Source organism: Emys orbicularis, chromosome 8 (assembly GCF_028017835.1).
Source record: "Emys orbicularis isolate rEmyOrb1 chromosome 8, rEmyOrb1.hap1, whole genome shotgun sequence".
Classification (NCBI taxonomy): Eukaryota; Metazoa; Chordata; order Testudines; family Emydidae; genus Emys; species Emys orbicularis.
The window spans coordinates 70674933-70699461 of record NC_088690.1 but is presented as its reverse complement, the minus strand read 5'-3'; the positions used below and the strand labels follow the sequence as shown (position 1 = coordinate 70699461).

General features: G+C 51.0%; 1 protein-coding gene across 1 annotated transcript in view; it reads right to left on the bottom strand.

The window, feature by feature from the left end:
* The window catches only part of DDR2 (discoidin domain receptor tyrosine kinase 2), a 73336-nt gene that overhangs the window by 48441 nt on the left and 366 nt on the right, over positions 1–24529 (bottom strand). Inside the window, exons 2-3 of the mRNA XM_065409293.1 lie at positions 2999–3101; positions 51–282 (exon numbers count right to left, since the gene is read on the bottom strand). Of these exons, the coding sequence (XP_065265365.1) occupies positions 51–282; positions 2999–3101 (335 nt within the window). The remainder of the gene's footprint in view (positions 1–50; positions 283–2998; positions 3102–24529) is intronic.

Genomic DNA, 24529 nt, shown 5'->3' with positions numbered 1-24529 from the left:
GGCAGTGGGATCCTAGCAGGGAAGATTTATTAGCCTCCCCACCTCCTTACCTGCTTCCCATGCCGGTTCCTCCAGGAAATCCACCGGGTGCCATCCCGGCTGTAATTGATCTTGTACATTGGTGCAAACTCGTTGCCGTGGCCGCCAGCGTGTCGCCCCTGGGTCCCCACCAGGGTGATAAAGTGCAGGGCATGCAGGTCAATCTGAAGGAACTCCTTGAGGTCATCTGGCTCAACGGGGATCTCCGGACACCAAGCCCCATCGCCCTCTTCTGAATCAAGCCTGGGGCAGAGCAGGGTGGGGTAGGAGTGCAGGGGAGGAGAGAGAGTCACTTCCAAAAAGACTTCCTGTGAGAGCCTATCATGGCACCCTGCTCCCCAGGCGTCAGACCCCACCCTGCCTTCCCTACAGCCCACCCTACCTGCCCCTGGGCTGGCCTAGCACTGACCAGGACTCTTCTAACCAGCAGTAATAGAGCAGGAAAGTCACAGCTCCTCAGCCTCCAACCCTTAACTCACCTGCAGCACCAGGAGGACCTGTCTTTCCCCTCACAAGGAGCTGGCATATGGGGGTGGATTCACAGATTTGGGGCCCTGCAGTGGGGAGGGCTCTCCAGCGGCCTGAAGCCCTGAGGTCTCAGTTCTCTCATTATAAAATGCTGGAGGAGTGTTCCCCCACCCCCTTTGAGTTCTGAGCTTCGGCCTTGGGCCCCCATAGGGACACCAGTCCCATGGCCAGGGTGGAGCTGGGCAAGGAGCAGCATAATCCGAATTTCTCCCTCCCACGGGCCATCTCGTGTTCCCCCAGCAGCTCACATTGGATCTGGAGTGCTGGTGCTGGGTGCCGTTTCTGAGCGTGACCCATACATCTCCTCGCCTGCTGTCATGTGGGGGTGTTTCCTTGCCTCCCCACTCACAAATCGTGTGCTCCCCTGATTTGATCCTGGGGCAGGTTCTGTATCTGACCCATCAGAAATCCCACCAGAATCAGGCCTGAGGGCCAGTGTGGGCCCTGGGGCTCTGTGGGCCCAGGGGAGGGGAATACCGCACCACTGCCCCCAGATCCTGCTCACCAGGGGGCCCAACTGCAGTCCCTGCTCTCACCAGTCGTCACTTGTAGGCACCTGTTGGGCACTAGCTACCCAAAGTGCGGGAGGACAGGAAGCACGTGGGACTGCACTGGGTCAGGCTGACAGGACCAGGATAGTATATGGCAGGAGTCGGAGGATGTCATCATGGGCATGTTCCCTGAAGAGTCTTCCTCACTGCCTCTGACGTGGGGCTGGACCTTCAATAGCAGCATGGTGTGTATACAAAACTGGCCCTTGCTTCGAGCCCTACAGGAGCCCTCACAGCTGGGTCAGGGGCCAGGCACTAGAGGCAGAAACACAACGTGCAGGGCCTGCCACGTGAGAAGCTGTTGGGTAACTAAGGTGGCAGGGCAGAGCCCCAGATGGAGAGGTGAGACGGGAGGGGCCAGGAGAAAACATCTCCCTCCAATCACTGGAGATGATGCATGACTTTTCCTCAGCACCGGGTGAGGAAGAGCAGTCAGTAGCACAGGAAGGAGGAGAGGAAGAGCAGGGAGACTGTAGACAGTGTCCTGCCACCAACTCCCCAATGCAGAGCGACAAGCAGCCATAGGGTCAAACCCCAGCCTTGGGGCAGCCTCTGCTGGGCACATGCTGGGTGTAGCATCTCTCTTGCAGCTGCCCTCTCACACTCGGGCAATTTCCGGGGAGTGGGCTGGGCCAGCAGAGAAAGTGAGGCCAATGGGGCTGTTCAGGGTGGGTTTATCTCACCCTGCCTGCAGGAGTTAAGATGAACATGGGTGGGAGGAGAGGAGACACGGGGTGAGCGTCACCCATCAGCAACTGCTCCTTGCTGGCTCAGAGTCACTGCTCCAGCTGAGGGAACGTTCATGACAGAGTTCCTAGCACAAGGAACTCTCCCCAGCATGCATTCACAAATGAACACACGCATGCTTGCCGCATCCTTTACTGAGCCCAGAGTGAAGGAGGGAGCTCACAGAGGGCACTGTGATGGCTAATGCTGGCTGCAGGGAGGCCCCTTGACATGCAGCTGAGCTCCAGGGCCACATGCCCTTCCTGGGTCTGCAGGCATCACACACCCCATTGGGTCTAGTTTCCTGTGGAAAGGTCTGGGTTAGAAAGCTCATGGCTGCATGTCTTTCACTACAAAACTCTTCCCCAAATCTGCCCTGTCTTCTGACACACGGCATGTCCCTTTCACCCCAAGAATCCCCGGGTCTGAGCCCAGGTCCCCAGCCCCACTGTCCACTTGGTACCTTCCTTGTGCTCCCATCTCCGCTCTGCTCCCCTTTGCAGCTGGCTGGACTCTTCCTCACTCTGGGACCTGGCAGGAGACTGCTAGGGACGGAGAGCAGCAGCTTCCCTCTTGCTGATGAACATGCCCTCAGCCTGCATTTGGAGGAGCCTCAGCCAGTGACCAAGCTGTCAGCCACCCTGGCACCTGGCAGCTGCTGCAGGGACTGGCCCCATGCAAGCCTAGCCATGGCTCCACAACATTGCCCCCAGGAACACATTCCAGGAACGCTGTCTTGGGCCAGCCCCACAGCTGCCATGGAACCAAGGCCCCACTGCCTGCTTCTGGGAAGTGCTCTCCACCTCCCCACAGCTACAGCAGAGCCTGCCTTGTCCTGTGCTGGGCCCAGGGCACAGGAGCAGTGGCGGCTGGCAGAGGAGTCTGTAAGAGCGGCAGCCATTGATGTATGCTGCACATGCAGGATGACACTGGCAGAGTGAGACTGCAGGTGCATGGAACACGCCCTGGGCCCCAGCACAGGGTCCTCGCCCAGCAATGGCCAGTCACAGAACAGGAACACCAGTGAAATCCTGCTATGGCCATTGAGAACATCAGTGACGCAGCTGTCCCCTGCCATAGGGCGAGTGTGATACCAAGCAGCCAATCACCCCCATGTGAAAGGCACACGGCTCCCTCGCGTCGGTTGCCCTCACCTTCCATACTTGGCTGCTGTGGATTCAGACCACTGGCTGGAGGCGGAGATGTCTTCGTCTGGGATGTGGCCGCCTGACATTCCCAGAGGATAACGGCACACAGCTGAAACGAGACACACCATTGGCTGTCCCTTCAGTTTGCTCCAGTGATGTGGAGAATGCTCAGTGCTTCCGAGGAACTCAGAGCTGGCGGTCAGGAGAAGGTCAAGCATGGTGCAAGCAGCTCTGGGCAAGCTCCTCCCAGTGCATGCCAGCCCTGCCCCACCACACTCCATGCTAGCTCAGTCCTGGGACCTCCCCAAAGCTATACCAGTGCACCACAGATACCACAGTGGTATAAGAAACAGGCCCATCAGCAGATCTCTAGTAGCACTTCCTGCTCTTCTAGGCTTTGGCTCCGCACCCCACACAAATATTGGTGCCCGGTATCTGGTGTAGACCCATAGACCCCCCTGCTATGCCAGCCTTAGGACCTCCACACAGCCTGGCTGATGTAGCCATTCTTGATACATCCGGCAGCCCCTTCTCCTACCTCTGCCCTCCACACAGCTCCAGATACACTTCTGTCCCAGCCTGCAGCACCACCTGCTACTCTAGTGCCTGGCCCCTACCCCCCCAGTAACATCTCTGAAAATGTACCTGCCGCAGCCCCTCCTGGGCTCACACACAGCTCTGCCAATGCCCCTCACCCAAACCCAGCTATCCCAGACCCAGACCCCATCAAGACAGCTTGGCCACCGCACTTCAGCAGGTTACGCCTGTGCTCCCTCCATGCTGCCATCCTGCGCGAGGGAAAGTGACTCCCCTCAGCAGGGTGGGGCAGGGAGGTAATTGACTTGTAGTTGGCAGCGGAGGTGTCTCTGGTATCCAGGAGGAGTTCCCAGGCCTGGCAGGAGTCCCCAGTAACAGCCAGTGTCACACAGAGACTGCTGCAATCTTGGAATAAGTGTCCTGAGCTCCTCTCAGCCAAAGGACCATCCAGGCAAAACCCTGCTCTGGCTGGCTGGCATTAGGCAGAGCAAACCCCAGACTCTCCCCCTGGATAGGGCAAACAACAGAGTGTGTGTCACGATCCCCAGCAGAGCCGATGGAGCTGGGAGAAAGGACCTGCCCTACATGGAACCATCACAAAGCATAGCTCAGACTAATTAGCGGACAGTTAGCAAGGTCTATAGATAGGCAGGATAAAAGATCCTCATGTTCTAGTGTTGCCATATGTCACCCCAGAAGTGGCTGCATTTCACAGTGGGTGAAGAGACCATATGCCTCTAACTTAACCTAGTGGAACTGACTCTGGGAGGCTGATCAGTCTTTAGCCCTCTGCTGAGAGTGGTGGCATGTGTGAGCTGTGCTAATGGCTCGGGTGATGGGAAGAAAGGGCTTTGCAATGATACTCAATGTGACCCATTTCCGATGGCATTGTGTTAGCAAAATGTCCACCAACCAGAGCACCTGGAGCTGGGAGGCAGTAAGTTGTCCCCCACCTCCACCACCACCACAGAGCGTGACACCACTGGAATTAGGAGTTTGTAGATGTTTATGAATCAGATGACACCTCCCAGATCCTTCTGCCACAGAATGAGATTTATTATGGTCCCACACTAAGACACACCTACTTTGCCTACATGTTCAGCAGACACACCCACTTTGCCAAAGTGATCAATTTTGGCTGTTTTGAGTTAAAATACACTTTAACGAGTGTTGCGAGAATGCAGAATCAGTCAGTGCTATGCTTGGCTGATGCAGCAACTCATGGTATTGGACACCATCAGGTGGTCGAGGGACGTCTATCTAGAATACATCACCGGACATCGGCAATACCGGGGGAGATGAGCTGGAGTGCCGATGAGAAGCAAAGTCGGGGAAAAAACTGAAATACTTCCCTGATGGATTGTGTTTTCTAAGGGACAGCCTATAATAAATTCTCAATTACTGAGGGACAATCTTCACTCATTCCTATATTTGCTTTCCACAACCAACTCTCTGTACTACTTTTCATGAGTGAAGTACCTGAATACTTGGATGCTAATACTCTAACTGTATCACTGAATTTATTAACCTTAATCTGGGATACTGCAGATTATGTATTTTATGACTTTCAAACCAACCTTTGTACTTTTGGACAATGTAAACACTATACCCAGAGGTACAGACACTCTTTCTTTAACCTGTGTATTATATCATTTTAACATTAGCTTTAATAAACATTTTGAAATCTTGAACACTGGGATGACAAAGTGTTGTTCTCCTTAGTGTTTGACTAAGCGCAACAAACTGTACTTACCATGCCCTAACCGAGAGGTTCATGCTCACTCAGTGGTGGCTGGCAGAGGAGTCTGTAAGAGCGGCAAGTGCGGGGCCCGATTCAATGATTTAAATCCCTTTCAAAACTCTTGGCGGGTCAGCAGTTCTAACTCTGATGTTCTCATTATCCATCTAAGTGGCCAATCCTTTTTTTGAAATTTGCTAAGCTCTTGGTCTCTTCTACCTCTCTTCTCCAAGGGAAACACGCTTTCATTTAAAACTCTCTTCCCAGGAAAAGTTTTCCAGGCCCTGAATCATTTTCCTCATCCATCACAGAGTCCCCTCTGATGCTGCTATATTGTTTTGGAGACAGAATGCCCAGTACTGCACACAGTATCCAGAGGAAGCTGCACCACTGAGCGATATCAAAGCATTAGAGTATTTTCTGTATTATTATCCCTCCTGTTCCTTACTCAGCCAAACTTTTGGTTTCCCCTTTTGAGCAGAGGGCTGTTGTGATAATTGGGCCTACACATTTACTCTCACTGTGAGCTTACCAGTAGAGAGTGAGTTACAGTTGCCAATCCTCCAGGATTGTCCTGGTGTCTCTGGGAATTAAAAATTAATCTTTAATTGAAGATTATGTCATACAATGAAACCTCCAGGAATACGACCAATCAAAGTTTGCAACCCTAGAGTGAGTGTAAGGTTATTGTGATCAGGGCTGGCTCCAGGCACCAGCGCAGTAAGCAGGTGCTTGGGGCGGCCCATGGAAGGGGGTGGCACCTCCGGCTCTTTGGCAGCAATTAGGTGGCGGGTCCCTCAGTCCCTCTCGGAGGGAAGGACCTGCCGCCGAATTGCCGCCGAAGAATGAAGCGGCGGTGGTAGAGCTGCAGCCGATCGCGGCTTTTTTATTTAATTATTTATTTTTCCGCCACTTGGGGCAGCAAAAACGCTGGAGCTGACCCTGATTGTGATAGCTTATGAACTAGAACAGGGGACGGCAACCTTTCAGAAGTGGTGTGCCAAGTCTTCATTTATTCACTCTAATTTAAGGTTTCGCGTGCCAGTAATACATTTTAACGTTTTTAGAAGGTCTCTTTCTATAAGTCTATAATATATAACTAAACTATTGTTGTATGTAAAGTAAATAAGGATTTTAAAATATTTAAGAAGCTTCATTTAAAATTAAATTAAAATGCAGAGCCCCCCAGACTGGTGGCCGGGACCTGGGTAGTGTGGGTGCCACTGAAAATCAGCTCGCGTGCCATAGGTTGCCTACCCGTGAGCTAGAACAACAAATGTTGATAGAAAAGGTGTGAAGGGGAGACAGCGTGACTGAGTCCAAACAGAAAGGCCTCCTAGCCCAGCTCAAGGACTGTGTTAAGATCATGCCTGGTAAACAAGAAAAATGTGGTGCTGGAAAGTAACTAACCAAAGTTGGTGTGTTGAATATTAGGCCTAATTGGTGGCTGAAATAACGAAGGGATGGGCTGTTCCATCCATCACTGCCTTTGGGGTCTTACAAAGAGACTTTGGGGAGACAAACTGGTTACTGGAGCAAGTTTCACCATCATGGCTGCCACCCCCATCATCTCCTGGGCCCCAGACCTTTGTCATCCTGATCCAGACAGGTGTCCTGACTGGACCGGGCCAGAGAGAGGGACCCAGATGACATCACCACCCCTACCAGCTCCAGCTGAATCCCAACCACCAGCTGGGATGTGAGACTTTCTCTCCTCCCTGCTCTATTGTGCCCTTTTCCTTCCCTACCTTATTTCTTCTCTTTCCTATCTCTCTCCTTTTGCCTTCTGTCTAATAAGAGTCTGGCTTGGCCGGCCAAGACTGCCAGAAGCTGGGACTGGATGACAGGGGATGGATCACTTGATGATTACCTGTTCTGTTCATTCCCTCTGGGGCACCTGGCATTGGCCACTGTCAAAAGATAGGATACTGGGCTAGATGAGAGGTTCCCAAAGTGGGCGATACCGCCCCCTGGGGGGCGCTGGAACGATCCAGGGGGGCAGTAGGAGCCTCGGGTGCAATTCGGGGGCGTTGAATAAAAATAAGGGGGCGGTGGAAGCATAAAGAAAGAAGAGAATATAAGAAAATTTTGAAAAACCGTTCGTACATGTTTCATCTGTTGTGTAACAGAGTTAAAGTTGTAGTGATTACTTTATTTTCCAAATAAATTCACAAATTATAACCGATCAGGTGTCAAGTCCGCCAACAGCTCTTAACAAGCAAGTGTTGGCAGGCGAACGTGTCGCGCATTGTCGGGAAGTCCAGCATGCATCGGCAGGAATATGTGCGTGTAATGACTTGTTTACAATACGATACTATAAATAGGCGACATATATGAAATCTAATTTAGATTGTTTCTGAATTGTGTAAAAAGCAGTTAACAATAGTGCAATAAGTATTTAAAAATTTTTATTCATATTCGATACCTTCGATCTTTACGGATTACGGATCACATACAAAGCAAATTGTATTATTGTTGTTTCAATAAAACAGCAATTTTCACGTGAGTATTTTTATACATTTTCTTACATATCTACCGTACGTTTCTGTGTCTCTAGTGCTTACTAATAATAAAATCGTAGCAGGCTTGTGTCGGTACAGTACTATTTAAAGTGTACAGTCAATATATTTGTCATATTTTTTATTACAATATTAATGAAAACAGGGGAATGAAATCGTAAAAAAACTTAACTATTAACATTTATTTATATCTATCGAATCATCTGTGTTAATTGGTAAATAAGGCGTGTGTTAATAAGGAACAATTATTTAAATAAGGGCAAACTAAATTAAAACTTAACTGATTTTTAATTGCATATTGATTATTTTTTAAATTAATTATTTCTTGATAAATTTAGTTTGATATTTGACAATTTAATATCAAATACATATATCTAATGCTGAGCAAAGAACAAAACCCAGTTTATTAGTTTCATTTGTATTTTAGTTTGGTTGTCTTTTGCCGTCTTACGCAAAAACCACTGTATACCTGATGTCGTGGGCGATATTCTAATAACACATCTTTCTTTACTATATTGTAGGACGTAAGTAGAAATATAGATACATAAAAGAACGCAAATTTGTCACTGCATCTTTCTGTTTGTTCACTTAAAGAAGGTAGATTTCCAGGGGGGCGCTGAGTAATTTTTTTTCTGAAAAGGGGGGCGCTGAGTAATTTTTTTTCTGAAAAGGGGGCGGTAGGCCAAATAAGTTTGGGAACCTCTGGACTAGATGGACCTTTGGTCTGACCCACTATGGCTGTTCTTATATTTTGCAATACTGCTGTGAGCCTGTGACCAGAAAGAGGCAACTAAAATCATAGCCCTAAACAGCCCAACGCTGGTATAAGTTTGCCAGGTCTTGGAGTGGCGGATAAGTCCATATGCTGGGTCTGTGTTTTTCCAGCAGTGAGGCTGCAAGTGAGAGTCAGCTCCAGAAGCTGCATTTTCTATCTTTGCTATTCTTTTCTCTCCCCTTCTGTGTGTGTTTGTTTCATTTTGTCTTCTACAAAACAGATCCGATTTTAACAATAGTTCAAGCCCATTTCAACTAACTTCTTCACTTTTCCCAAAAAAGAACAATTATCATTTTAACACCATTTAAGAGACTGTGGAACAAGGGGATTTTTCCTTTAAAAACCCTTTACTGCTAATGGGAAAGGGAACAAGGGCTGTTGTTAAAATGAAAGCCTTAATTAATTTGAAATGTAAAGTATTAAATAACGTTTCCTTCTTTTCTGTTTCTTAACAGGTTTAAAGGGACATTTGCACCATGGTACTAAGAAGGCTGAGGTCTCTGCACATCAAACCCCAAACCTTGTTTAAAACTGTTTAATGTTGGACAGGTAGTCCTGTCAACACCTGTGTCTATTTGGCCTTGAGTTTTTCCATTTAAATTCACGCAACAGGTCTTCATTGAGCAATCCACAATGAAACCCAGGTGAGACCAATACTGGATCCTGGGCCCGTTCTAGCAGACATATTTGAAAAAGGATGTTGAAAAATTGGAGAGGGTTCAGAGAAGCGCCACAAGAATGATTTGAGATCTGGAAAACCCACCTCACAGTGAGAGGCTAAAGAAGCTCATTGAACAGGAGATTTAAAGCAACTTGATCACAGCCTAGAGTAGACATCCCTATACAGGGAGGAGATTTCTGAGAGCAGAGGGCTCTTCAATCTAGCAGACAAAGGCAGAACAAGATCCAGTGGCTCGAAGCGGAAGTCAGCAGAGTTCATTCTGGAAATATGGTGCAGATTTTTAATGAGGGTAATTAACCACTGGAACAGATTCCCCAGGGGTGTGATGAATCCCCCTTACTCAAAGGGTAGGTAGGTTTTTCCAAAAGCATCTGAGTGATCACTTGCAATTTCTGAGTAAAGACCAGATACCTTAAGATCAGCTCTAGCTCCACTATCAACTTTTTGGGCTGACTACAGGAATCCTGGGGAGGGTCTCTGGCCTGTGTTATGCAGGTCTGACTAGAGCAGTAGTTCCCAAACTTTAACAACCTGTGAACCCCTTTCACTAAAATGTCAAGTCTCACAAACCCCCTCCTAGAAATGAATATTTCCAGGGATTTTCTCCTTTGCCTAAGTATAAATTATAAAAGCAGTGATCTTAGAAATACAAAATTTGTTTTCATGACATGCTTATTACACACGATTTATTATTAATTATTATTTATCATTACAGTATTTACATATATTTACATTATGAAAACGGCAACACTCTTCCAAGATCTCACTTTCGTAGCTTGTATCACTTTGAATAAGCCTGTTATAAGACAAGGCTCCTATATTTCATCAAGGCTTATGAGATGTGAAACAGCATGAAGGTATTTAAAAAGCCAACTCAAAGAGTTCCTCCTACACAAGTATTCAGTCCAGGCAAACAATTAGGGTGACTAGGGTTACCATTCGTCCGGATTCCCCCGGACATGTCCAGCTTTTTGAGCTAAAAATAGCGTCCGGGGGGAATTTGTAAATGTCCGGACTTCCCCCGCCATGCAGAGCACGCGCGGCTAACAGGGCAGCAGGCCGGATGGTGCCACTTACATGGGGCTCCGACAGCCAGAGAGAGCCCCTCCTCCACTTTCCCTGCAGCAGAGATCACTCCCTCCCTCCCTGCATTCGCAGATCGCCTCCGGCAGTCTGGAGCTCCTCCCCCGCTCCTCCTCCCCTGCTGCCCAGCGTGCCGGGACGAGCGGCAGGGTAAGGGGGCCAGGGGGTCGGAGAAGGGGCAGGGAGGTTCTGGAGGGGGCAGTCAAGAGACGGGGGGGGGTCGGGAGTTCGGGGGGGGACTTTTTGGGGGAGGTGTGGATAAGGTTTTGGGCAGTCAGGGTACAGGTGGAGGTAGGGTCCTGGGGGGCAGTTAGGGTGGGGAGGGTCTTAGGAGGGGGCAGTTAGGGGACAAGGAACAAGGAGGCTTAGGTAGGGGGTGGGGTTCTGGAGGGCAGTTAGGAGCAGGGGTCCCAGGAGGGGGCAGTCAGGGGACAAGGAGCGGTGGGGGGGGTTGGGAGTTCTGGGGGTGGGGCTGTCAGGGGGCAGGGGTGGGGAGAAGGATCGGAGCAGTCAGGGGACAGGGAGCAGAGGGGTTTAGATGGGTCAGGAGTTCTGGGGGGGCTGTCAGGGGGTGGGGAGTGGTTGGATGGGGCGTGGGAGTCCCAGGGGTCTGTCTGGGGGTGGGGTGTGGATAAGGGTTGGGGCAGTCAGGGTACAGGTAGGGGGTAGGATCCTAGGGGGCCAGTTAGGATGGGGGGAGGGTCTCAGGAGGGGGCAGTCAGGGGACAAGAGGCAGGGAGGCTTAGGTTGGGGGTGGAGTCCTGGGGGGCAGTTAGGGGCAGGGGTCCCAGGCGGGGGCAGTCAGGGGACAAGGAGCGGGGGGAGGGTTGGGGGTTCTGAAGGGGGCAGGAAGTGGGAGGGAGTGGAAGGGGTAGGGGCGGGGCTAGGGCAGGACGGGGGCGGGCTAGGGCGGGGCTCCTCCCGTCCTCTTTTTTGCTTGCTGAAATATGGTAACCCTAAGGGTGACCAGAGAGCAAATGTGAAAAATCGGGACGGGGTGGGGGGTAATAGGAGCCTATATAAGAAAAAGACCCCAAAATTGGGACTGTTCCTATAAAATCGGGACATCTGGTCACCCTACAAACAAACAAAGCTTAAACTTGTCCTTCATAATAATTTTAAAAACAATACTAGCTGCCTATTTAATTTTAAAAACAGCAAAACAATATCTACCTCCCATTCCATTTCTTATAGGAGTCTTGAAGTTTAAATCTCCTCAGTGTGATAGATATGCTTGCTTTGATCTGCTTAGCTCTTGGAAGTCCATTCCTAGTGGGACAGGCATCCACAAGCACACCATTGCAGCCAGCACTATCAGGAAAGAAGACAATTACTGAACTGGCCAGGAAGTACCCAGGGGCGGCTCCAGGCACCAGCGCACCAAGTGCGTGCCTGGGGCGGCAAGCTGCGGGGGGCGGCCTGCCAGTCGTCGTGAGGCTTCGGCGGCAATTCAGCAGCGGGTACACTGAAGGCGCGGGACCGGCGGACCTCCCGCAGGCATGCCGCCGAAGGCTGCCTCACTGCCGTGCTTGGGGCGGCAAAATACATAGAGCCGCCCCTGGAAGTACCAGTCTCTCCTTGAGGTGTAGTGTGTGTGAGTGAGAGAGAGCACAGGCAACCTGGTGCTGCTCCTGTCATGGATACACATGTGGTTTCAGCCTCTGCGCCTCTTGCTCCAGCACGTTTTACTAGGGAGAAATTCACTTGGAAAAGGCAACTTGTTCCTTTTACTTTAACAAACTGTGTTTCTTTCCCACCTGCCCTAAAGAAACACAGGATAAAACCAGGCCAAGCAAGCAGCCTCTCGCGTTCCCTCCCACCATAGCATTCAGTTCAAATCACCATAAACCTGCAGCAGGCAGCACCTTTAGGCTTCCCACGAAGCAGCAGATTGGTTTCCTCTCGCTTCCTTCCACAGGCTGATTCACCGCCAGTCTGGGAATGGAAAAGTACCCGGTGCCGGCAGCCATGGCTGTGGCTTGGCACTCGCTATAGCCCATGTGTAGCAGCAGCTACAACACAGTTTCCCAAGAGCTATTTGTCCCGCCTAGCTGCCAAACCAGCTCTTGAAAGAGCGGCTTGTTCCCTGCTGTTTACTGTCTCACCACTGGCTCCAGCCCACTAAGCTCCATCCATAAACTTCCTCCAAGTAAACACACACAGGCAGGCCAAAGCCAGAGGCAAGGATGCAGCAAATGGGCCAAAGTGGCCCACAGACTCCTACCACGCAGTGAGCAGCTAAACTCATCTGGGGCCTGCAGGACTACAAATTCCAGCATGCAGTGCTCCACCAGGAGCTAAGGGACCATTTACAATCCTGGGACCTCTCCAGAGGAGGGAAAACACTGAGAGGCCCAGAAGCAGCTGCACCAGTTTTTTGCTGATTTTAGCTAGTGCATTCAAAGCAAAGCATTGTGGGCTTTGCAGAGAAGAGCCAGGTGATGGTATCTGGGTTATACGTGTCCTGCATTCCAAAAGGAGACAACCAGGTGTTCTTCTGCAGCCTTGCCAACCACAGGTATTCAAAAATCCTTCAAAAGTCATGAGATTTTAAAACATAAGAATGAATGTTGGGGTCTCTCTTTGCCTTCCGGTCTTGGAGCCTTTAACTAACACTCGGATCTTGATTTTCACCTTTTCCCCACAGCCTAGGGTTGCCAGGTGTCCAGTTTTCTACTGTTTAAAAGTCCGGTCGGCGGTGCTGTGGGTCCTGTCCTGGCTACGTGCTGCGCTCCGGAAGCAACCAGCAGCAGGTCCGGCTTCTAGGCAGGGGGGCCACAGGGCTCCGTGCGCTGTCCCCACCCTGAGCACTGGCTCCGCACTCCCATTGGCCGGACCAAACCCAAACCTCTCATCCCCGGCCCCACCCCAGAGCCCACACCCCCAGCTGGAGCCCTCACCCCCTCCCGCATCCCAACTCCCTGCCCCAGCCTGGAGGCCCCTCCCGCACACTGAACCCCTCATTTGTGGTCCTAACCCAGAGCCTGCACCCCCAGTTAGAGCCCTTGCCCCCTCCTGCACCCCAATCCCCTGCCCCAGCCAGGGCCGGCTCTGGCTTTTTTGCCACCCCAGGCAAAAAAGCCTCCGGCCGCCCCCCAGCGGGGGGAGGGCGCCGGGGGGGAGGGCAGCCGGAGCCCCGGGAGGAGGGCGGCGGCTCCCCCCAGCGGCCGGGGGGAGGGCGCCAGGTGGGGAGGGCGGCCAGAGCGCCGGGGGCAGGGCGGCGAGAGGGTGGCGAGCCCGCGGCCGGTGTCCGGGGGGGAGGGCGGCCAGAGCACCGGGGGGAGGGCGGCGAGCCCGGCCGTGGCCCCGCTCTCCCCGGCAGCCGGAGCGCCGCGCCGCCCCCCTCCAGGTGCCGCCCCAAGCACAAGCCCAGTGAAAGTGAGTGAGGGTGTGGGAGAGCAAACCACCAAGGGAGGGGGAATGTAGTGAGCGGGGGGAGGGCCTCGGGGAAGGGCTAGGGTGTTCAGTTTTGTGTGATTAGAAAGTTGGCAACCCTACCACAACCACAAGGGCTAGAAACTTAATTTTGCTAACGAAAACTGAGATTCTCACTGAATGCCCTGAGTCCAGGAGCTGGGGTCTTGAAGAAAAACACCAAATATGGCAAGACTTCTGATAAATGGACTGACCTAGCAGCACTGTGTATGTGTCCTGTGTCCAATAGAGGGTCCCTGATAGTGTCCGATGCGGGAAGAAAGGTTTAGAAGAGGGTTATTTGGCAAACTAAGCCTGTTCTGCATGGCACCAGTAGCAGAGGGCACCTCTGTGCAGCAGGGATCTCAGACAGCCTTGTACTGGGGACGATGCCTTCAAAGAAAGACCATTCTGTGAGCACCTCTGCTCCGCAGCCAGCCCCACAGCCTCCTTGGGCAGCAGTAGTCTTTGTTCAGTTTTAAGAGAAGACAAACTAGTGTGAGTGTGGTACATGGGGGTGCTAGAAGGTCACCCCACTTGGGATCTGAGCTCTTGATCTCTCCTCCCTGGTGCACAACTTTATCTTACTGATCCTCCCTTCCTTCCTTGCCTGGCCTGCTCCTGGCTCCAGGCAGCTCCCTCTGAACAGTAGTTCTCCTCTTTGGGGTGCTTGTGCCTTCTCCTGGTTATGTGGCATCTGATGCAAAGCAGCCACACAGGGCACAGAAAGAGGTTTGGCTTTAGTTTAGCTGGTGAAAAAAACCCATGGGAACCCTGCCAGGCTACTGGGCTGGGCTACACGCAGCAGGAGGCAGGACTGCTAATGGCTTACAGCCCCAGCAGTGAGCAGGTGTCAGCTGCAGCTTGTGGAATTGGGCTGGAGACCCACTGATATGGGGGGACTGGGGGCCTTGGAAAGGCAGACAGACAGACAATGAAGCTGGCCTCCGGGGGCTGGATATCAGTCTGTTATAGACACATAGGAAGGCTTTGTAGCATTCTGTCTTGGGGGCATTATCCTACAGCCCATCACCGCTGTATCTGAGAAAGAGTCTGCCATGTCAAATCAATAGCAAGAGCGGAGTCCCCAGTAGACCCCCATAGCATCTCGGTCTCTGCTCCCAGTTCAGCCAAGCTCTGTCCAGCCATGCCCAGGAATGCCCGAACAGGGATCTTGGCGGCTCTGGTCGGCACTGTCAACCAGGCCATTAAAAGTCCGGTCGGAGGTGCAGTGGGGGCCTGGGACTAAGGAAGGCTCCCTACCTGCCCTAGCTCCGGATGGCGCCTGGAAGCGGCCACCAGGTACCTGCAGCCCCTAGATGCATGGGCGGCCAGGAAGGCTCTGCACACTGTCCCAACCCCGAGGGCCGGCTCCGCAACTCCCATTGGCCAGGAACCATGACCAATGGGAGCTATGGGGGTGGCCCCTGCGAGCACAAGGGCAGCGTGCTGAACATACCTGGCTGCTCATGTGCCTAGGGGCTGCAGGGACATGGCGGCCGCTTCCCGGGGGCAGCAGTAAGAGCCGCCGGGACCCCGCACCCCAAACCCCCTCCTGCACCCCAACCCCCTGCCCCAGCCCAGAGTTCCCTCCCACACCCAAACTCCCCCCTGGAGCCCACGCTCCCCACAACACCCCAATCCTCTGCCCCAGGCCCCTTCTCCTTCACCCCAAACCCCTCATCCCCAGCCTCCACACCCCTAGCCGTAGCCCACATCCCCTCCCGCACTCCAAAACCCTCAGCCCCAGCCCCGAGCCTCCTCCTGCACCCCAAACCCCTCAGCCCCAGCCCTATCCCAGAGCCTGCACCCCCAGCCCCAAAGTATGATGATTTAAATCCCTTTCAAAACTCTTGGCGGGTCAGCAGTTCTAACTCTGATGTTCTCATTATCCATCTAAGTGGCCAATCCTTTTTTTGAACTTTGCTAAGCTCTTGGTCTCTTCTACCTCTGTTCTCCAAGGGAAACACGCTTTCATTTAAAACTCTCTTCCCAGGAAAAGTTTTCCAGGCCCTGAATCATTTTCCTCATCCACCACAGAGTTCCCTCTGATGCTGCTATATTGTTTTGGAGACAGAATGCCCAGTACTGCACACAGTATCCAGAGGAAGCTGCACCACTGAGCGATATCAAAGCATTAGAGTATTTTCTGTATTATTATCCCTCCCGTTCCTTACGCAGCCAAACTTTGGTTTCCCCTTTTGAGCAGAGGGCTGTTGTGATAATTGGGCCTACATATTTACCCTCACTATGAGCTCACCAGTAGAGAGTGAGTTACAGTTGCCAACCCTCCAGGATTGTCCTGGTGTCTCTGGGAATTAAAAATTAATCTTTAATTGAAGATTATGTCATACAATGAAACCTCCAGGAATACGACCAAAGTTTGCAACCCTAGAGTGAGTGTAAGGTTATTGTGATAGCTTATGAACTAGAACAACAAATGTTGATAGAAAAGGTGTGAAGGGGAGACAGCGTGACTGAGTCCAAACTGAAAGGCCTCCTAGCCCAGCTCAAGGACTGTGTTAAGATCATGCCTGGTAAACAAGAATAATGTGGTGCTGGAAAGTAACTAACCAAAGTTGGTGTGTTGAATATTAGGCTTAATTGGCGGCTGAAATAACGAAGGGATGGGCTGTTCCATCCACCACTGCCTTTGGGGGTCTTACAAAGAGACTTTGGGGAGACAAACTGGCTACTGGAGCAAGTTTCACCATCATTGCTGCCACCCCCACCATCTCCTGGGCCCCAGACCTTTGTCATCCTGATCCAGACAGGTGTCCTGACTGGACCAGGCCAGAGAGAGGGACCCAGATGACATCACCACCCCTACCAGCTCCAGCTGAATCCCAACCACCAGCTGGGATGTGAGACTTTCTCTCCTCCCTGCTCCATTGTGCCCTTTTCCTTCCCTACCTTATTTCTTCTCTTTCCCATCTCTCTCCTTTTGCCTGGCTTGGCCAGCCAAGACTGCCAGAAGCTGGGACTGGATGACAGAGGATAGATCACTTGATGATTACCTGTTCTGTTCATTCCCTCTGGGGCACCTGGCATTGGCCACTAGCCGTAGGCCGCATCCCCTCCCGCACTCCAAACCCCTCAGCCCCAGCCCAGAGCCTGCTCCTGCACCCCAAACCCATCATCCCCAGCTCTACTCCAGAGCCCTCACACCCCCCCACACCCCAACCCCCTGCTGCAGCCCAGAGCCCTCTCCCGCACCCTGAACCCCTCATTTCTGGCCCCACCCGGAGCCCGCACCTCCAGCTGGAGCCCATACCTCCTCCCGCACTCCGAACCCCTCAGCCCCAGCCTGGAGCCCTCTCCTGCACCCTGAACCCCGCATTTCTGGCCCCACCTGGAGCACATACCCCCAAGCCCAGAGCCCATACCACCCCCCCACACACACACACCAACCCCGTGCCCCAGCCTGCTGAAAGTGAGGGAGGGTGAGGGAGAGCGAGCGATGGAGGGAGAGGAGATGGAGCGAGTGGGGGCGGGGCCTCAGAGAAGGGGTGGGGCAAGGGTGTTCGGTCTTGTGCGAGTAGAAAGTTGGCAACCCTAGCTATAGTGCTGGATATGGCCATTGCCTTAGTCCAGAATATCTCCACTCAGTAGGCCAGGGGGCAGGCAGCTGCAGCCTCCTGAGCAGGGGGTCACTGTGCCTCCACTAGGTAGCCATGAGGCTGCTCTCTGAAATCAGCTCAACTCTCTTCTTTCCTGCCTTCCCCCACTCCCCATGGCTCTGAGTAAAAAGCAGGGGTCCCTGCCAGGTAGGAAGAGGGCTGGGCCCGCTGCAGAGGAGGGACTGAGCCCTGGCACCCTGCTTAGGGGCAGAAGCTCCAACTTCTCTTCCTTCCCCCATCTGCCATGAAGGACGTTCAGCTAGGGAGAAGAAAAAGGGGGGAACATGGCCTTGGGGATGGACCCTGTGACGGGTTCGGTCACAAAGATGCCCTGGGGACTGTCACCTGATGTGTTGGAATTACCTCTGAGCCTGTTTTCCACTGCAATTTGGGACTCCAGAACCCTGCCTTGTTGAGCCACACATGCTAGTCTGCTGCAACACAGACCCAGGTCTGGTCCACGCCCCCAAAGCTGCAGACTTTAACCAAAACCTGCTCAGCAAGTCACCTATCTCCAGCACCCAGACACCCAGTTCCCAATGGGCTCCAAACCCCAAATAAATCTGTTTTACTCTGTATAAAGCTTATAGAGGGTAAACTCAAATTGTCCACCCTCTATAACACTGATAGAGAGATATGCACAGCTGTTTGCTCCCCCAGGTATTAATCACTTACTCTGGGTTAATTAATAAAGCAATGTGATTTTATTGCTGTGACTTTAGGAATTATGAAAGAATACAGGCCTTTGTGACACACTCCCTCAGGCCTGAGGGGGAGAATTTGGGAAGAGTCTCAGAAGATGATCTTGTGGCTAAGGTGAGCCTACAAGCAGCTCTGGATGCAGCAGACACTGCTACCAGATCAGTGGCAATGATCATGATGTGGCATTACTCCTGCTTTCAGGAGGCATCCCCTGTGAGTTGTAGGCGACAGTAGGTATCCCGTTTGAAGGAAGTACCTACAGTTAATGGTGGGGTATGACCACACACAATACTACATTCCACCTTTTGGACTCCAGACTTCACTGAAGGTATTTACCAAGGTGCTTGCAATAGTAGTAGCACCATACCTAAGAAAGACAGAACATTTTCATATACCCATAGCTCGACAGCTGTCTGATATGAAGAAGATCTCCCTCAACAGGGCTCGTAATCCATCCACCTGATTCCCTGTCTGTTCCACAACTTAGGTAGTACTGAGAGTCAACATGCAGAAATCCAGCTTGACTCCTCTCTAAAATATGAAGTTATTTGGGCCAATTCTAGACTCCCACCAAATCAGTGGCTTATCTTCTCCAGGACAGAGTCAAGAACCTGTCATCCCTTATCCTACAGCTAGAGTCAAACCCACATAAATAAGAATGTGCCTTGCCATGTTGGGACACGTGGCCTCCTGTACCTTTTATGATGCCATGTGCCAGACTTCACTTCCACTGCATTCAGGGCTGGTTCAGGCTAGCGTATGCCCTTCCAGGCATCACTTGGATATGCTCTTCTATGTGTTACCCCACCCCAATCCCAAGTATTGTAGTACAGTCTGTCCTGGAAGAACTCTGTGAATGCCTGTATTGGGATCTCTTCCCAGCCTCCCCTCTGATCCAGGTTTATAGCTGTAGACGCTTTGCTTAGGGTATGGGGAGCACACATGAGAAACCTTTCCAAGAGACTGATATAGTTTCTTGCCTCTCTCTGGACCCAGAGAGGCAAGAATGTATATCAATCTCTTGGAGTGCTGAGCTGGATGAATGGCTTGCAAGCCCTTTCTTCAGTACATCACATGGTGATTAGTCCAGGTAGTGGAGGACAATATGACCACCATGTTCTTCCTCAGGGGTTCTCAAACTGGGGGTCGGGACCCCTCGGGGTCACGAGGTTATTACAGGGGGGGTCATGAGCTGTCAGCCTCCACCCCAAACCCCGCTTTGCCTCCAGCATTTATAATCACTCAGAGGCTTGCTAGGTGAAAGGGGTCACCAGTACAAAAGTTTGAGAACCACTGTTCTACATCAACAGGCAGGGTGGGGTAAGATCCTACCAGCTCTGCCAGGAAGCCATCAGACTATGGAACTAGTGCATCACACTTGTGTTTCTCTTTAGGTCATACATCTACCTGATCTACAGAATACTTTAGTGGACAATCTCAGCACACACTGCTGTACCAACAAGGCCCTTAGTTTTTGTTTTTTACCATTTTTAAACAGGTTTTACAAAAGCTATTATTGGATATTTACCAATATTTCACCTGAATTTTAGACCACTTGTGTACATGAAAATACCAATTATGTGAGAAATCAGTATATTACATTGTTAGTTGCTAATAAATTAATCTAAATGTAAATCCAAGACCATCTATTAAAGTAAGGCACTGTAGTAGAAGATACACACTCGTGTGTACATATGTGAATGTCAGTGCTCAAGTCCTAAAAAAAGAAGTACAGAACTCCTTAGACCCTGCTCCGGAAGGCGAGATGGCAAGTTGGTAACCAGGTAACCTAGCTGCTATCTCTCTTTCTGGAGTGGGCCCGGAAGAGGTGGACCTTACCTTTGTTTCCCAATCTCTGCTATCACAAAACAAGGGGGAAATCCTACATGTGGATCAGAGATATCTTGATCTCAGGGCATGGAGGTTGGATAGTTGTTGACCATAAAGTATGCCTGCTTCTCTTCAATCAGGAATATCATCATGTGACACTTTCTCGGGCGCCCAGGACTGTGGGTCCCTTGTCTCCAGTGTGAGAGAGTTCATCCTGTGATAGCTTTTTGTCAGCTCTTGTACACCGCCAGCCTTTCAACTACTCAAACACTCTCCTCAGGACTCCACCAGTCCTATTTTGCTTCGCAGGTTAACATTAGGTGCACCTCAGTCCCCAAAATCCCTTTGAACAGTGTTCCTGGTAGCATCCAGACCCTGTCACTGGACACTCTCAGTGATTACCAGGTAAGCTGTTCCCCAAGAGACAGCCTGTATACAGCTGGAAGGTTACAGCTCAGGATCAGGTCCTTTATAATACAGCACTGTAATCTATTTATGGGGTCACCAAATGAACTAGGGGTCACCAAATGAAATTAATAGGCAGCAGGTTTAAAACAAATGAAAGGAAGTATTTTTTCACACAACACAACCTGTGGAACTACTTGTCAGGATGTTGTGAAGGTCAAGACTATAACAGGGTTCAAAAAAGAACTAGATAAGTTCAGTGGCTAGAGGATAATCGGGATGGGCGGGGGGATGGTGTCCCTAGCCTCTGTTTGCCAGAAGCTGGGAATGAGCGACAGGGGATGGATCACTTGATGATTACCTGTTTTGTTAATTCCCTCTGGGGCACCTAGCATTGGCCGCTGTTGAAAGACAGGATACTGGGCTAGATGGACCTTTGGTCTGACCCAGTATGGCTGGTCTTATGTTCTATTAAGTATAAAAAGTAGGATTTAAGTGGTTTCAAGTAATAACAGACAGAACAAAGTAAGTTACCAAGCAAAATAAAACAAAACATGCAAGTCTAAGCCTAATACATTTAGGAAACTGAATACAGGTAAATCTCACCCTCAGAGATGGTCCAATAAGCTTCTTTCACAGACTAGACTCCTTCTTAGTCTGGACCCAATCCTTTCCCTGGTACAGTTCTTGTTAGTTCCAGCTCGGGTGGTAACTAGGGGATTTCCCATGACTGGCAGCCTCCTTTGTTCTGTTCCACCCTCTTTTATAGCTTTGGCACAAGGCTGGAATCTTTTGTCTCTCTGGGTCCCCACCCCTCCTTCTAAATGGAAAAGCACCAGGTTTAAGATGGATTCCAGTACCAGGTGACATGGTCACATGTCCTGTGAGACCCCAAGCCTCCATTCTTTCTGGCCTGACTCATAGGAACACAGGAAGGCTTACAAGTAAACAGAGCCATTTACAACCAATCGTCCTAGTTAATGGGAGCCATCAAGATTCCAAGCCACCACTAATGGCCCACACTTTGCATAATTACAATAGGACCTCAGAGTAATACTTCATATTTCTAGTTTTAGATACAAGAAGGATACATTCATACAAATAGGATGAACACACTCAGTAGATTAAAAGCTTTGTAATGATACCTTACAAGAGACCTTTTGCATGAAGCATATTCCAGTTACATCATATTCACACTTATAAACATATTTCCATAAAACTTATGGAGTGCAACATCACAGACCCCACGTTTGGGAGGGGACTTTGGAGTGAGGAGCTGGATATGGGGGCGGGAGAAGGAGAGGACGTGGGACGGCCTTACTCTCCTGTGCTGACACTTAAGATAAACCTTAAAATCTTTCATGGGTTAAAGTCCATAATTCACTTATTTTTGCTGTATTTGAAAATTAGAATCTAATGCCCTTTGCCCCTACACTACGCTGTCCCAGCAACGGCCCACGGGTCAGCTGAGTTCCAGCCTGCACCAGCAGGGAAGACACATGGACTGGCTCTCCTCTCACATTGGTTTTGCACCAGTGAATCCCCATGAGCTTCAATGGAAATGGAAGTCATGGACTGTGATTCAGTCTGACCCAGGGCTGTTTCACCTTGATACATTGTATTTCTATACTGTAAGGCACTGCAATCCAAACGATCCCAACACAAACACTTTGCAGAATTCGTTACTCACCACTGAAATACAGCCACCGCTGGGGTGGTAGGAAGCAGCTGGTTTATAGCGCACAGCAATGCCACATGACAGACCACTTTAGAAAGGAAGTGAAAATTCATCAATTCCAAGGCCAGAAGGGGCCTGTGTGATCATCCAGTCTGATCTCCCATACAGCACAGGCCAGAGAAATTCCTCAAAGCAATTCCTAGAGCAGAGCTTTAGAAAAACACCCAATCTTGATTTAAACATTTTCAGTGACAGAGAATCCACCACGACCCTTGGTGAGTTGTTCCAATGGTTAGTTACTCTCACTGGTAAAGATTTTCACCTTATTTCCAGGCTGAATTTGTCTAGCTTCAGCTTCCAGCCATAGGCTCATGTTTTACCTTTCTCTGCTAGACTGACAGCCCAGGATTAAACATTTGTTCTCTATAGAGCAGCAGTCCCCAAACTTTTGAGGGTTGCACCTCCCCTTATCCCTGTCCAGGCCCCGCCCCCCAACCTGCTGAGGCCAAGAGCAGGGCCCCAGTTCCAGGGAGGCAGGGAGGGGATGCGGACTGGGGTAAGGGGCAGAGGCTGGGGCCACAGCTGGGGATAGGTCTGTGGCCAGAAACAGGCCACAGCCAGGGGCCGAGGCTGGAGGCAGGGGTGGGAGCAGAACTGCAGCTGGCTGCCATGTGGGCCAGCAGCCAGGCCCGCAGCCTGGGGTAGTTCTGCGCCCGGCCTCACCCCCAGCCTCAGCCCCATGCTGGGAACTAGAGCAAAGCTGGGAGTGGGGAGGGGCTGGGTGGCACTCCCTGCCCCCCGGGGGGGCTGGCCTGGCCCCGCCGTGCACCACCGGACATTCATCCGTGCCCCCCTAGGGAATGCACCGACAGTTTGGGGACCTTAGCTCTAGAGGCAGAGAGAATTTTGCAAGGCATAATCTAATTATTGTGTCCTGGCCTAAATGCCCAGGCTGATCTCTATAACACTTTTGATGGCCACCCCTGGGTCGTGTCTCATCCAAAAGACAGCAGCACACCTGGCCCCTAGCACTGTGTCCGGTACAGAGCAGCATCTACCGAATCACTAGAACCATTTCCAGATACTGACCAAACCTGAACCTGTTTAACTTGTGATAGCAGAGCAGATCACAGCTCCAAGGGCTACAACCGCAGATCACACTGAAAGCCTGTAGGAATCCCTTGTGAGGTTGTTCCTTTGGGATCCGCTCAGTTACTTTGGCTCCAGTCCAGTACAATGACTGTCCAGGCCAGACAAGGCCAAACGTATGTCTGATAGAAGTCTTCCAATGAAACAGGATTGACTCCTTTGGAATAAGTATGTTGTTGTGCATAATCCATGGGGAAACCCAGCAAATTTTTCCTTCCTGATGGGCCTGGGCCTTGAACTGATTGGGTCACAGAGGAAACCAACTGTAACCCCCTGATATGTACCAGTTCCTCTACCATGGCCAAAGGGGCTAGAGATTCTGCTTCCATGAATGCATGTGGAGAAATCTCTTTTAGATGTTCTTTTCTTGTCGTACCAATTTTTAAAAAAGACTTCAAAAGCCCCTGGCTCTGCATAGGGGCCAGGCATCTGTCAGAGATTTTATAAAGCAAGTCTTTGTTTACTACAGCTAGGGATGGCCAAAAAAAGCTCCTAGGACCAGGAGAAAAAATAATACCCAGTACAGTTTTCCTTGCTCTCATCAAACTCAAAATAAAACTGGACCAATTGGGAACAAAACATAGAAAGGCCTCCACTCAAAGGCCCAGGCTCTGCATGCGACCACAGATAATCACAAATCAAACATGCTCAGTGAGCTCAACCTCCTCCCCATGCGTGCATAGATCAAACACCCCACAGGAACAAGTGTCCCTATTTAGGAGAGCCAGGACTCTGCATTGGCAGAGCTGCGAAAGGGCCCAGAGGACGGCTTGCAGGGGGTGCTGCAGTTCAGGGTGGATGTGCTTTGGCACTAGAGTAGCACAGGATTAAAATAGCAGGCCCCTTGCAAGCTACAACCAAGGTACCCTTGCTGAACTGTTGCAGACGCAGCATTGGAATACCTGTGGATCACAGCTAAGGTGCATGAGGCAGCATAGTCTAGTGGGTAGAGCAGTGCTTTGGGACTCAGGAGACTTGGGTTCTAGTCCCAGCTCTGCTACTGGCCTGCTGGGTGACCCTGGGCAAATCACTGCCCTGCTCTATGCCTCCATTTCCCCTGAGTGAACGATACTGACTCACTCAGAGCTAGGTATAATTGTTATTTTATCAGAGTGGTTGCAGGTCAGGACCAAGATACACTGGATCCTGTCTCTGACTTGCCACTGGCGTCAGCCCCTCCCTTTCAGAAACACTAAACACTCCTCACATTCCAGAGAGAAAACCCTAGAAAGCTACTTGATAAGTCTCCTGGTGGAAGAGGGGCTAAAATCCTGACCTGACTGTAGTCAATAGGGGCTTTCCCATTGTCCTCAGTGGGGCCATGGTTGTAAGACTGGCTGGGAAGAATTATCTTATAATCGCTAGGGCCAGGAACACAGTGCTGTGGGATGACGGGAGGCAGCAG